The sequence below is a fragment of the Eutrigla gurnardus genome (assembly GCF_963514095.1).
Source record: "Eutrigla gurnardus genome assembly, chromosome: 4".
NCBI lineage: Eukaryota > Metazoa > Chordata > Actinopteri > Perciformes > Triglidae > Eutrigla > Eutrigla gurnardus.
Genome location: NC_139918.1, coordinates 19,155,424 through 19,169,265, shown reverse-complemented (window position 1 = coordinate 19,169,265; position 13,842 = coordinate 19,155,424). Strand labels below are relative to the sequence as shown.

Here is a 13,842-nt window from a genome sequence, read left to right as displayed (position 1 = left end):
TTTAAAACTTAAGGAGATTCTCAGTGGTGTGCTGATAGCTCAGTGGTAGAGTTGGTGCCCCATGTACCGAGGCTAAGTCCGTTATGCATGTCGTCCCGCTCTCTCCCCCTTTCACCTCCTCTCTCTCAATAAACTGTAAAAAGGCTATAAAAAACTTTACAAAAAAAGGACAGCTTCAGATCAATTGTACAATTTGGATGTGTCAAAATGTTGATGGGTAGTTTTCACAATCCCCTCATGGTGTGCATGTCTCATGGCTCTTCTGTCAATGTGAGCTCCAGCCCGCGGGGACGTCACTGGATGATGGATTACTGCTAGACTGTGATCCCTTGTGTGGCTCCCTCTTAAAATACCCCCATCCACCGAATACACACACATACACTCTCAAACACACTTCGATCAATAGTGACCTGGAGGGAGTGAAAGGTTAGCAGCTATCAGCAAAGGGCTGTTTTCCAAGGAGAATTCTTTTAACATGGAAAAAGGGTCACAACTTTTAAATGGAATTCTCTTATTTTCCCCCAAACTTTTCTACGTTTTACACCACCGTCTTAATGCCCAGACACACCAAACCGACATCAAATAACCAGCGGGAAGGAGGGCCGACTGTTGCATTGCCTCATGTTGCCTGTGTCTAGGCTTATAATATGTTAATACATCCCAGTGATTCTTTTTTATATTATTTTATATTACTATAGTTGTTTTTTCCTAGAATTGCCGATCCCTACCACAGTAACTCAGATGGTGGTGTGCCTTTAGAGTGTACATGATGTGTTATAACTTGTACTTTCTTGTGTGACTCACTGTTAATGAGTGCTGTTGAGCAGTCTGAACAAATCAATATAATTCAGTGGGTTGATCACCAATAGCAACATGCTGTGTTTTCCAGGAAGGTGCATCTGCTAGGAAGGCCCAGACCCCAGCGCTGCAGCCTGTCCCTCGTCCAGGTTGGTGTTTAATTCAAAAATATCCAAGTGCATTCATGCATATGTCTGATCCCAATGGGTTCAAGGTTGCAAAATTCTTCTTTGATTCCATTATTGAATGTATTGAAGTGAACATGTTGGATGGAGGAAGTGAGAAGAATTTCGGGGAACTTGTTTTTTGTTAATAGTCCTTTGCTACCAAGGCTATGCTATTAGGGGATAACTTTTTCAAAGTTCTGCAAAAACTGGTGAAATAAAGGATCTTTCAAAAATGTCATGGCTATTTCAAATATTCAAATCTTTCATAAGAATGTAGCAACATCAGAGGCTACTTGCCCCTCCCTCTTGTGTTGACTGTTCAGTGTTTCCCCTAGAATTTTTTTCAGGCCCGGTGGTACCCACCGAAAAAACCCTAAACAGACGAGACGCGTGGGATGGTGTATTGGTGCAGTTGGATTAAGTCAGGTGGCACAGCAAGCAGTCTGCAATTCTGCAATTATTATATTTGCATTCAACATTTTTGTTCAACCAGAGTGTATTCAAGGTTTTCAAGGATTAAAGGAGAGAGTGACTTATTAAGGTGCTGGTTGATGGAAATGATCAGGGTCCAGAAAAATATGGCTGGAAAATGATGAGCATCACATTAATAGCTACAGATACTGTAAAACACTACAACGACATATGAGTGCATATATTGTCTTATTTTATCAAGTAAAATATAAGTTATAGGTTTACTCAACAGCAGTTAACTCAAAGTTCCACATCTTATCAAAAACATTCCTCCCCCCCCCCCCCCCCGGGGAGGGGGGGCAAACGGGCTTTGGCCGGTTGTACATACGTCATCACGTCCTAATACTACACACACATGGCGTGATGTTGTTTTTAAGGAGCGCCGTCTCTGCTTATATTTCTCGACAACACTCGACCTGCATCAGCGCATGTGCGCACGAGCGGATCTGTGCGAGCAGACAGCGCGAGCGCAGCGGGTTTTGGACGGAGACACACAGCGGCATTTTTATTATGTAAAAATAAATAATAATGTAATGTAATAAAATAAATATTATGGACCCTATGGACCGGTTCCGCTCACACCACGAGTCTGAAGAGTGCAACAGCTTATCAAAATACAGTGTCAACGTTCCGTGTTTTCAAAGTAGAAAGCGACATCGTGGTGGTTTAACGAGGCGGAACGGCATCAGAACAATATCAAGCGCGTAAATTACACGGAAGAAGAACGTAGCGGGAGCGCGGGGCGAGGATTGTTGCGGCCGCGCGTCTTGCGGAGCAAGTCTGCTGTGCTGCGCGGAGGCGCTCCTAATGTAAATGATTATTGATTTATGAATGAATTGATAGGTGGCTTATTTTTGGTATATTGATTTTTTTTTTGGCCTGGCGGCAGGTCTCCTTGGCCTGGCGGGCCGCCAGGCCTGTACAATGGTAGGGGAAACACTGCTGTTCCTTCACTTCCCTCTCTGGATCGCTACAATGTGAAAAATGGAATTGGAACCGAAAGTTCATTTTCCAACCACGGGAAAACGATCAAAACAAGAATCTGTGTTTCTCTATCAACAGCTTCATGCCTCAACTAAACACAACAAACCACTCTGTCCATTATTTAAAACCAGAACTAAGCGATGGTAACATGTATCACGGCCAATAATGTTGTTGTTTTTATTATTTTTTGGCTTCCAATCATGCCTTTTCCCCCACTTCCTCATTGATGCCCCACTGAAACAGAGGGGCATCAATGAGGAAGTGGGGGGAAAAGGCATGATTGGAAGCTCAGTCGACTATAGACCAGATCAAATTGACCAATCAGATCAGACAACTATGTCCATTTTTAGTCAGTCCTGTATTTATAATCTTACTTGAGTAAAAGTACAAAAGCATTAAGATTAGAATAAATAAAAGTACTGATTATGCAGAATGGCCCATTTCAAGTAATATATTTATGGTAGGCCTATATTATTGGATTATAATTAGTGATGCATTAATGTGTTCATCCCTTTTAGTGTTGCAGCTTGTAAAGGTGCTCATTTTAACTATATATTACATATGTTTATTAGTTGATTTATCTTTTCTATTAAACTGAATCTACAAAGAAGCCATTATCTGATATCGTCATCTAAATGTAGTTTAGTTAACGATGCTTACTTTCCTTTTGAGATCTAGTGGAGTAGAAGTATGAAGTCTGCCACCCATGACCATTCCATAGAAAACATGAACATGCTCTCTGGGTGAAAGTTCCTCAGTGAAAGGGACTTTTGTTTGGAGGGAAGAATCGCATGTCTGTCACCATAGAGCCCAACATGCTCCAGCCATTTGGATTTTTTTTTTTTTTTGGGGGGGTCGGGATTATTAATATATGTGAAATATCTTTTTAGACCTCTTCCAAATACATTTTTGTGCATGTTTTTTTTAACATTACTAGTGTGACAGGTGAGCCTGCCAGCTTTCCAGTATTGCATCCCAGTCAGGTGTACAAGAGGAGAGCGCAACGTGAATATCAGTCGCATCTATTTGTGTTTTTGACACAGAAAATCCCCCTTTGCGTTTGTATGCGTTTGTGAAAGGGATGAGAAGCTAAATACCTAAAGACTTACTGAGGACAGGATATTCAGATGTTTATCCAGAATGAAGTTAATGGCAGGCATTCATGTCGCTGCTCAGCTGAAACTGCTCTGATCCTCCAGCTGGAGCTGGGCCAAGATTCAGCAAGGACTCCAGGCTTTCGAACTTATTTGCATCGTTAATTGCCTCTGCATATGTTTTTGTGTACACGATTTATTCAGATGTTTCTCTTCCCTCCAGTTTCACAAGCCAGACCTCCACCCAATCAGAAGAAAGGTACATTCCTTTACATTCTACTTTCCATACATTATGTAAACCAATGTTAATTTATACAACTTTGTCTATTTTTACCCTTAGTATTATTTTGAATCTGTTATAATTGCCTTTTAACCTGTTTTTAAGACCTTTTATCATGACTTTCCCGACAGGGTCCCGGACACCCATCGTCATCATCCCTGCCGCCACCACCTCACTCATCACCATGCTCAATGCTAAGGATCTCCTGCAGGATCTAAAGTAAGTGTAGACTGCCAATCACTCCCTTTTTTTAATTGAGTGAGAGGTGCTTAAGCTTACAGCATTACATTACACAAAGTTGTTTTCATGTCATCCTTTGTTCTTCTGTCACATTAAACATATATGACTAAATTACCACCAATCAGAGTTCAAGTTTGGTTTGCTCTAAAATAAGGCATCACCTTCAAAGCAGTGAGAGCAAACGCAAAAAACATCACAAGCAGAAAACAAGAAATGAGAGAAAGTAGCCGTGTCCATTTTGTTTGTACCGTTCCAGGTTTGTCACGCCAGAGGAGAAGAAGAAGCAGGGCAACCAGCGCGATAATGAGGTTCTGCTCCAGAGGCGCAAAGACCAGATCCAGCCCGGAGGCACGACACTCAGTGTCACTGTGCCTTACCGTATAATCGATCAGCCGCTTAAACTGGCTCCACAAGACTGGTGAGCATTTTATGGAGTCTTGCAGCGCTTCCCTGGAAGGGACAAACAAAATATTTTATTTACCAAATATATGTGCACTTGTCTATGTTTAAAATAGTTTTTCCTTTTTTAAATGAGACCAGATTGGCCTTTAGTCATAAATACCCAGTCTAGCCATGTTAGTCCAGCATGTTGGTGAGGGTGAGGTGTGATAAGAGGATGTGGTTGTGAGAGAGAAACCTAATGTCACAATAACAAACGCAATTCATTTTACAGTGCATGGAACTTACTCATTGCTAGCGAAAGCACGTTGGCTCCTGTAGCAGGTTTTTTTTCCCCCATATGATTCGATCAGTTACATAACTCCTATCCGAGTATATAATCTAGTTACTGCCTCTCTGTGGTGAGAGTGTTGTGGTTTCCTTTTTATTCATGGCCTTATATGCTGTTATTGCATTTGGTGTGTGTCACTCCTCGACGATCTTCAACACATACACCATACAGCACCAAGTGCATTGAATCAACCAGCTAACGTCAACACAGTTCAACTTACTGGGTTTCATGGTGAATGTTTGATTCTGTGTCCAACTGACACATAAGCCATGCTTCCACCGAGATGTCCTCGGGTAATTTAAAGTTTAAGTGTTGCAATTCTCCAGCTATACTGGCAGATGAAGCCCGGAGGGGAGTTTTCCCAAATGAAGAGTAACGAGTGCTTTATCAGCACCACACAGTCCACACAGTGGGCGATTAAGTAGCTGCTTCCAAGCTGAAACAGGCAGAAACCTCAAATACGAAGAATCTGGAGGCTGCACCTCAAGTCTACTTTTTAAGGTTTTAAGGTCATGGTTCCTTCCTTGTCTGCGTTCCCATAGAGGATTTAAGACATGACTGACGAGGGTTGCTGGTGGATGCAAGGGTAAAATCACTCAAAAAAGGAACCCTAAGTTTGTCTGTGATGACATTTCCTGTTGCGTAGTATTTACTGCTGCGTGTTGTACTAAATACAGTACAGCAGGAGGAAAACTAGACTTTTAAGGCTTTTAAAATGACTTGGAAACCAAAAACAAAATAATTTTGTCATCAAACAAAAAGAAATGCTCGCCCTAAAATGGTTGTAAATCAGCCTTGTTTATGTATGAAGCAGGTTGAAGCAGCATCGCTGTGCGTGCGTTTGACCAATCAGCAACAGTCATTTCTGCAAAACCCACCCAAAAAGTTGTTACCCCGACTCAACAAGGGCCTTTTTTGGGGGGTAAAGTGTTCCACAAACCTAATTTAGACCCTGGTCAGAAGCAATGAGTTCCTCCAAAGGCTCTAAGTACCTGGGGAAAAGAAGCTGTAGTGTGTCTTTAACAACAACAAAACATTGTGTCTTCCTGCAGGGATCGAGTGGTGGCTGTATTTGTGCAGGGTCCTGCCTGGCAGTTCAAAGGCTGGCCGTGGCTGTTGCCTGATGGATCTCCTGTTGACATTTTCGCCAAAAGTGAGTAATACTTCTGTAGAAATTGTGACACTTGTAACTAGGCATCAGCTTGTGGTTGCTAATGTTGACAGAATGGTTGCAATATTTAAATGCTTTTTATTCCGAGTGATAATTGGTCCAGTTTATCAGTAACTTGTCTCCGCACCATTTTAAAGTAGCATAAGAAGAAAGAGGTTGATCTTTATATCTTTATTTTCTCTACTTATTACAGTTACACACTCAATAAGTCATCAAAATAAGCATGACTCGTCAAAGCAAAATCTCTATTCAAAGAGTCAGTTTTCAAGGAAAATGTGCTTCCTTCTCCAACTTTTTGGGTCTGTTTGATGTGATTAGAAACTGAATATATTAGGGTCATAGATGATTGATCAGACCAAAAAGGACATCTGAAATGTAGCGTTGAATTAAAGGGATGTCATGAGCATTTTTTTATAGACTAAATAATGAAACTATTTAATTGAAAAAAATAATTTTGAAATGGATTATGGCAGCTGTGTAGTAAAGAAAACAAACATATGTTTGACCCTCACAGGCGGGATATGAAAGTAATTAAACCTAGTTGCCGTTATCTGCTGTTACGATTGCAGATGATGATGACATACAGACACGTCTGTACGTCTGGTCCAGTCCCATTCTCATGAACGCCCAAACAAATTTCTTCAAATTTGGCACTAATGCCCACTTGCACTTAGGGTTGCAAAGGGGCGGAAAATTCCCGGTAAATTTCTTGCTTTTTTCAAACCTTTGAAATCGTAGACTAGAGCTTTAATAAATATATTTCCCCATAATAGCATCAAAACTTACTTCACTTTGTTTAGTCCAGAAGCTCAAATGTGTGCCTTCAATAGTCTTTGTGCTTCAGGCTCAAAAGTGTGGTCCAGTCTTCTAGTGATCTTCTGTACATGTGATGGAGGCATGCACAGTGCCAGTAGGGGGTGTGGTCTCAATAGCCGTGCACTAAGCAGTGTGCTCTGTGCATGTGGTTGAGGAATGGCATGGATATTCAAGTGTATTTGAATGGCATCTATTAGTCAAGATTATGCTACAAAATAACTTTCCTCAAATATATTTAAGTCCCCTTTGAAGAGCCAACCATCAATTAAAAAAATTCCCAGTTTATTCCTGTTTATTCCCATAAATTCCCATGGAAAGTTTCCACTTTTGAAAATTCCAGGAATTTTCAAACCCTAGCGGCAGATCGCCATGTGCTCCTATTGGTCAAAGTGATGTTTCTGGCTCTCGACTGCTATAAAAACAAAGCGACCAGGTGCCAGTTTATTAGCACGAACATGCAAGGACGAAATTTTGATTTCAGAGGTGGGGGGGACAAAAGTATTTTTAATAAAACTCTCAGTTCTCTATTGCTACGTTTAAGTTTACTGTTCCCTTTTTTGGTTTGACTGGTTGTAAATCATGTAGCAAAACATTATCACCCAATTCCAGGGCTGTACGTTAACTTTTTCAGCACATAGCACTAGTGCTACAGAGGCTGACAGTTTTTTAGCACAGGACCAGAGAGTTGTAGCACACCCTAAAAATGCAGAAGTAGCATCTTTATTACACTTTAACTCATTTTTACATAACAGGCGTTAAAACACTGCCAGTCTAAAGACTGTCTGCTGGCCACTGCTTTGTAAATGGCCTCCTGGAAGTGGCCAGCCATTTTTACGCAACCTTCGGCGGGTCAAAGTCATGAACGTCGGAACTATTTTCTGAGAGGGGGGCGGGATTTTTGTTGGGAGGGCCAGGGGAGAGACGCACACAATGATTAACTGGATAAACGGTCTGTGTACGTTGCGGCCATCCGACTTTCGCTTTGAAGTCAACGATCGCAAAACGGATAACGAGTCGTTTCCCGTTTTTCGCTTCAAAATAAAAGAACAAAAAACGGAAAAATGACTTGTATCCCGTTATTCGTTTTAAAAACGGAAAACGAGAAACAGAAAACGACTCGTTAACTGATATTGGATATTGGGTTTATGAATGGGATTCGGGGATGAAATAACAGTGCCATTTTACATTCCAGATTTTGCCGTACGTCTTTTTTACCTGGAAGGCGCTGTTATGCCGCGAAATTACCTGAAAGCCTACTTTGAGACATTTAGAGGGAGCTGTAAAACACTGTTCATAACCGCTCTGACAGCGTCTGACGCTCGCCTTATGAAGTAAACCTACTGTTTTAAACACGCACCAAAAGCCTTATGACGCGGACATAAAAGCGGAGCCTCTGCCTCTTCGCCGCCGCCACTCAGCTGTTGATCCCAGGAGCCGCTCCGTGAGTCGGTGTCCAGCTCATGGAGCCTGCTAACAACAGCGATTAATTAACATAGTGTAGAGTTATGATTAGCGTAATGCGTAAGTCTCTCCTGCTTCCTAGTGTTGCGCAGCCAGGTTTTCAACCTGCGCAAGGCTGAGAAAGAGCGCTCGGATGCCACGGGGAGGCTGATGGGGGGCGGATGGGAGGCGGTGCGGCCGCACCCCCGCACCCCTAATTCCGACGTCTATGGTCGTAGTACCATCGTTCTACACAGAAAGCTTTTTTTTTTTATGGCTAAATCTTCCCATAGCACCCCGTGCTACAGGGCAGATCCTCCGGGCCGGGTCACTCCTTCTTCTTCCTAGGTTATTATGGGGTCTTTTGAACCGTTCTTAGTCTGGCCCCTCACCTGAGAGCAATTTGCCATGGGAAACCCTACCAGGAGCATAAAGCTCCAGACAAAACAGCCCTCAGGGTCATAGGGACACGCAAACCTCTCCACCGCGTTAAGGTGATGGTTCCCGGAAAGGTTTTTTTTTTTAGTTGTGGGAAACCGGAGCACCCGTGGGAAAACCCACATGGGAGGGGATAATAGGGGAGAGGGGAGGGGATGAGGAGATTTTTAATTTGGGGCCAAATTTTTTTTTTCTAGTGGGGGGAAACCGGAGCTCCTGGGGGAAACCCACACGACACGGTACAATTCACTGTGCCGCCCTTTTTTTTATAATAATATATAGCTGTATTTTTTTTTTTTACAGCATACATTATTTTCCGAATTATAAATTTAGGGCCAAATTGGGACACAGCACCAGGTCAACGCCTTTTCCGCAGACCGATACTGTGTCTGAACCTCTTGAAGAGAGATTTCTTCTTCTTGGGGAGCTGCACCTCCTCTGGCAGCTCCACACAAGGAAGACTCTGCTCGAGGCTTTCGACCTGGAGCTCAGTCACCAGCTGGTCGGGTGAGATCTGGTGCAGCTCCTCAGCTCCCTGAAGAGCACCACCATTCACAACCTCGATTTCTGCTGATGCCTTCTCCAGCTCCTGGTCAAGGGTCTTTTGATGAAGTTCTGCCTTAAGCTGAACTAATTCAGCTCGGAGGTCTTTGTTGTCCTCCTCAGCAGTCTGGAGGTCATTTGACAGCTGCTGGTTGGTTGAGACCTGTTTTATCAGGGCCTCCTTCGCCAGCTCCTGGTCCAGGGTCCTCTGCTGGAGTTCTGCCTTTAGCTGAACTAATTCAGCTCGGAGGTCTTTGTTGTCCTCCTCAGCAGTCTGGAGGTCATTTGACAGCTGCTGGTTGGTGGAGACCTGTTTTCTCAGGGCCTCCTTCGCCAGCTCCTGGTCCAGGGTCTTTTGAGATAACTCAGCTTGGAGGTCCTTGTTGTCCTCCGTGGTGGTCTGGAGTTCATTTACCAACTGCTGGTTGGCGGAGGCTTGTTTTGTCAGGGCCTCTTTAGCGATGTCCTGGCGCAGAGTACTCTGCTCGAGCTCTTCTTGGAGTTGAACTAATTCAGCTCTGAGGCCTTGGGCGACCTTCACCTCAGCCTGGAGATGAATGGTTTTCTCCAGGATGATTGAGGCCTGTAGTTTCACTTTCTCCAATTCCTCATCCTTTTCGAAGTTCTCCTGCCTGAGGCTCTGGATCGCCTTCTCCATCTGTTCCATCTTTTGCTGAAGGATGACATAAGACACCTTGAGGTCCTCATGTTCCCTCTGAAGATCTTTCTTTTTCTTGATCTTGATGGTGCAATGGACTGCAGAGGCGATCTCCATTTTGTTCAGGGTCTGTGGCTCACTTGCCCTCTTGAGCCTCTCCAGTTCGCCACGGACGGCCTTCCCCCGGTTAATGTGCATTTCCTTCAGGGTCTTTTGCCGTTTGAGTTCCTCAGTGAGCCCCATCCTAATGCCGAACTCTTCAGCGTTGATTTGCTTCTGCTCACGCAGCTGTGAGTGCAGCTGGTTGATGGTCTCTTGAGGGGTCAGTTGGACACGAGGCCTCCCGCTGTTTCCCTGCTGCATCTTGGCTGCAGGGGTGATGGTTTACAAGATGGTAAAATGTAAACTGGCTTTTGCCGAGGAACAGATGGACGAGAAGAGCAGACTGGTGGAGACAGCCTGCTCCAGATGTAAAAGTTCTGTCACTATCTGTTTGAACGTAGTTGAAATTTCGTTCCTCTCACAAAGTTGTAAAAAGTTCAAAAATTCACTCAATTCACTCTCAATCACTATCTCTCAAAAGGTCTCTCCCTCTCCAAACTCCAATAACTCCACACTGAGTTCTGGTCGCTGCTTGTATTTATACACCCCTGTGTTACGTGATGTCACCAGTCATCAAAGACATCAAAGACATCAAAGCACATTGTACATTCCAAAATTGAAAAAAAGAAAATAACTTTCAGGTTGCCATGGTAACCACTGCTCTTGTTGTGTTTACATTGGTTTTTCATTGACTTCAGCATCCCAAAAGTTTGCCATACTTTAACTTCCGAAGTTGATTAAAAGTTTAAAACGTTCACAAGACTGTGGACTTTATTGGGTCAAACATTCATGTCGATGGTCCATACGGTTTTCCCAATATCGCAGTTTCAGATGTTATAATGGGTGTGAATGGCACGGAGTCTTCAGCTCGTCTATAATATCCAACTCGCTCCCGATGCCAAAATTATATATATACAGTATATATTACAGTTTTTCTCGATTGCCAAGACACATTTCTCGAAAGCTGCTCTCCTTTTCTCTAAACTGTGAACACAAAACCCAATTTTCAAGCTACATTCACAAAACCTCGAACTCTTCTTGCAAAACCAAACTTTCAACTCAAAACAGTTCAATGTTGTCAAATCGTGCCCCGAGTCAATCAAAATTAAAAATACTACAGAGCAGTCACTAAACACTATGTAGAAAAATAGAAAACACAATGCTCAGGACATGAAGCTGTAGAAATAAATGTTCATTGTTCAATGTAGGCTAAATGCATGTTGCAAAACAAAAAACCTGTTTATTTAGCACTTGTACATAGTAAAAAATAAAAGTACCAAAAACAGAAATCCTGTGCATTTACACATAGCACTTGTACAGTACAAAAACAAACAGAAATCCTGTGCATTTAGCACTTGTATACAGTAAAGCCTACGTAAACATAAAGTACAAAAATATACATGGAATACTAGGCCTACAAACAGTTAGACTAACCCTCCATTACAATACTACAGTACATTGGCACAGTGATGTACTGAAACATATATTTACTTAGAGTATACTGTGGTACAGTATATAGTATAGTCATACAGTAATTGCTGTCAACATTTACATACTATAATGTCAAAAAATTACCCGTTCTCTTCTCTATATCTTCGGATTATGGTGGACACAGTGAATCTACTGATGTTTGGTTGTACCCTTTGTCCGGCCTCCCTCATGCTCATACCATGGACAAGAACATGGTCAATCACAGTAGCTCTGATTTCATCAGATATTACTGTTCTTTGTCTTCGCTGACCTCCTCGACCTCCTCGACCACCTCTCACACGAACTCCTCCTCTCAGATTTCTATCCATTGTAGTGCCTCACAAACCAGTGCTCTCTGAATATATGTTCCCTCACATCGTTAGCCACAAGTGTGATCAATTTTGAGTTGTTGTGTTCAACCAGTGACTTTTATGCTTTACCTGTGTTTGACTTTTGCTACCTGTGCTCACCATTATGCAACACGGGTGCATCAACAATAGGGTTCAATAGTCTTTGTGCTTCAGACTCAAAAGTGTGGTCCAGTCTTCTAGTGATCTTCTGTACATGTGATGGAGGCATGCACAGTGCCAGTAGGGGGTGTGGTCTCAATAGCCGTGCACTAAGCAGTGTGCTCTGTGCATGTGGTTGAGGAATGGCATGGATATTCAAGTGTATTTGAATGGCATCTGTTTGTTTTAGTCAAGATTATGCTACAAAATAACTTTCCTCAAATATATTTAAGTCCCCTTTGAAGAGCCAACCATCAATTTTAAAAATTCCCAGTTTATTACTGTTTATTCCCATAAATTCCCAATGGGAAAGTTTCCACTTTTGAAAATTCCCGGAATTTTGCAACCCTACTTGCACTTCACTGTGAACTCATAGAACATGTATTTGGCAGTCACTCAAGAATTCATTGCTAGTTCTAACAATTTGACACTTAATTCAAATCATTTAAAGATCGATAGATAACAGCCTCTTTGTACAAAGCACATTCTCACGCACGATCCCCTGGTTGTTTTTAACGGTTAAATATCCCACGAGGTGGCTTCTTTATTCCGCCCTCAAACCAGATACATCCACATCAATGTGTGCATGCTTGTTTCCCCTCCAGTTCGAGCCTTTCATTTGAAGTACGACGAGGCAAAGACTGACCCTAATGTGCAGAAATGGGATGTGACCGTCCTGGAGCTGAGCCGCCACAGGCGCCATCTGGACCGGCCCGTCTTCCTGCGCTTTTGGGAAACCCTCGACAGGTCCGTTTTTTAGTCTTGTGATTTCTTGTGAACTCTTACTGTTGGCAGTTATATTTCAAAGTCATGAAGATGACTGCATGTCACAAACTCACCGTTCTTCTCTCCTCTTTCTCCTTGATCAGATACATGGTGAAACACAAATCTCACCTCAGATTCTGAGCCCAGATCAGAGCGTCCATCTCCAAAAAATCAAATGAATTCTTCAACCCTCCAACTCTCCTCCACCTCTTGCTGACTTAGCCATTTAATTTGAACCCATCTTCCAACACGGTCCCCCGTTTTACCGGGAGGACGCATCAGCCAGTGGACTTCCTCCAACACTTCCTCGAGGACTCCAAGGCACTACGCTGGATATGTTGATCTGGACACTGGAGGGGAGGATTTAGGTTTTTTTTCTGTTTTTGTTGTAATTATTTTCTAATGTTTTCATGTAGTTAATCACAAATACCAAAATATGTTTTATATAAAAAAAAAAAGGCAACATGCTGTGGAAACAATTTAAATGTGATATTAAGCAACATAATGGGGTCAGAGGGGGAGGAGGTTTTCGTTTAAAATTGCAAATTGATTTCAGAACGCTTTCGGCTGAGAGAAAAATTAAAATGACTCGGTACGAGCAAAATGGTGACCGAGTTCAAGAGAAGAGACTTCTTTAACAGTTATCTTTTATTTTCTTTTGGGTGTTTGTGGTCTGAATGTACATATATGATAAAAACCTGTCGGATCCAAAGCTCTTTTAGCAGAGAGAGAAGGATCCAGGTAAGTGATTAGTTAATTCTGCTCTGGCTCAGTGAGATGAGCTCATGCAAGCGGTGCGGTCGGTTCCTAGATCAGCACATCTTTTGGTCATGAAATGGCCACGTTAAAGTCTTCTTTTTCATCTTTGTTGGTGTTGAGCTGGAGGAGAGGAATAATGGAAAATATTGCTTTAAGTCGTCACATGAAAATAGACAATAAAGCCTCAGAGAAACAAAAGTGTGTGTGTGTGTGTGCTGCCTATTGATGATTATAATAGATGATTAGGTTTCTTTTTCCTCATGTTCTTTTCCCCCAGTAATTTTTTTTAGGCTTTATTTGATTGTTAAAAAATGAAAACACGTAAGAGCGACCTGACCGTGACCAGTTGCTCGCTGTATGTGTGGGAATTAGAGCACTAATAAAGAAAAATATCAGCTGGCTGGAAA

General features: G+C 42.5%; 1 protein-coding gene across 1 annotated transcript in view; it reads left to right on the top strand.

The window, feature by feature from the left end:
* The window catches only part of cdc73 (cell division cycle 73, Paf1/RNA polymerase II complex component, homolog), a 29,241-nt gene extending 15,608 nt beyond the window's left edge, over nt 1-13,633 (top strand). Inside the window, exons 11-17 of the mRNA XM_084008323.1 lie at nt 890-947; nt 3,738-3,773; nt 3,926-4,013; nt 4,291-4,452; nt 5,817-5,917; nt 12,517-12,658; nt 12,781-13,633. Coding sequence (XP_083864449.1) covers nt 890-947; nt 3,738-3,773; nt 3,926-4,013; nt 4,291-4,452; nt 5,817-5,917; nt 12,517-12,658; nt 12,781-12,817 — 624 coding nt within the window. The 3' untranslated portion in view covers nt 12,818-13,633. The remainder of the gene's footprint in view (nt 1-889; nt 948-3,737; nt 3,774-3,925; nt 4,014-4,290; nt 4,453-5,816; nt 5,918-12,516; nt 12,659-12,780) is intronic.
* The last annotated feature ends 209 nt before the right edge of the window (nt 13,634-13,842 follow it).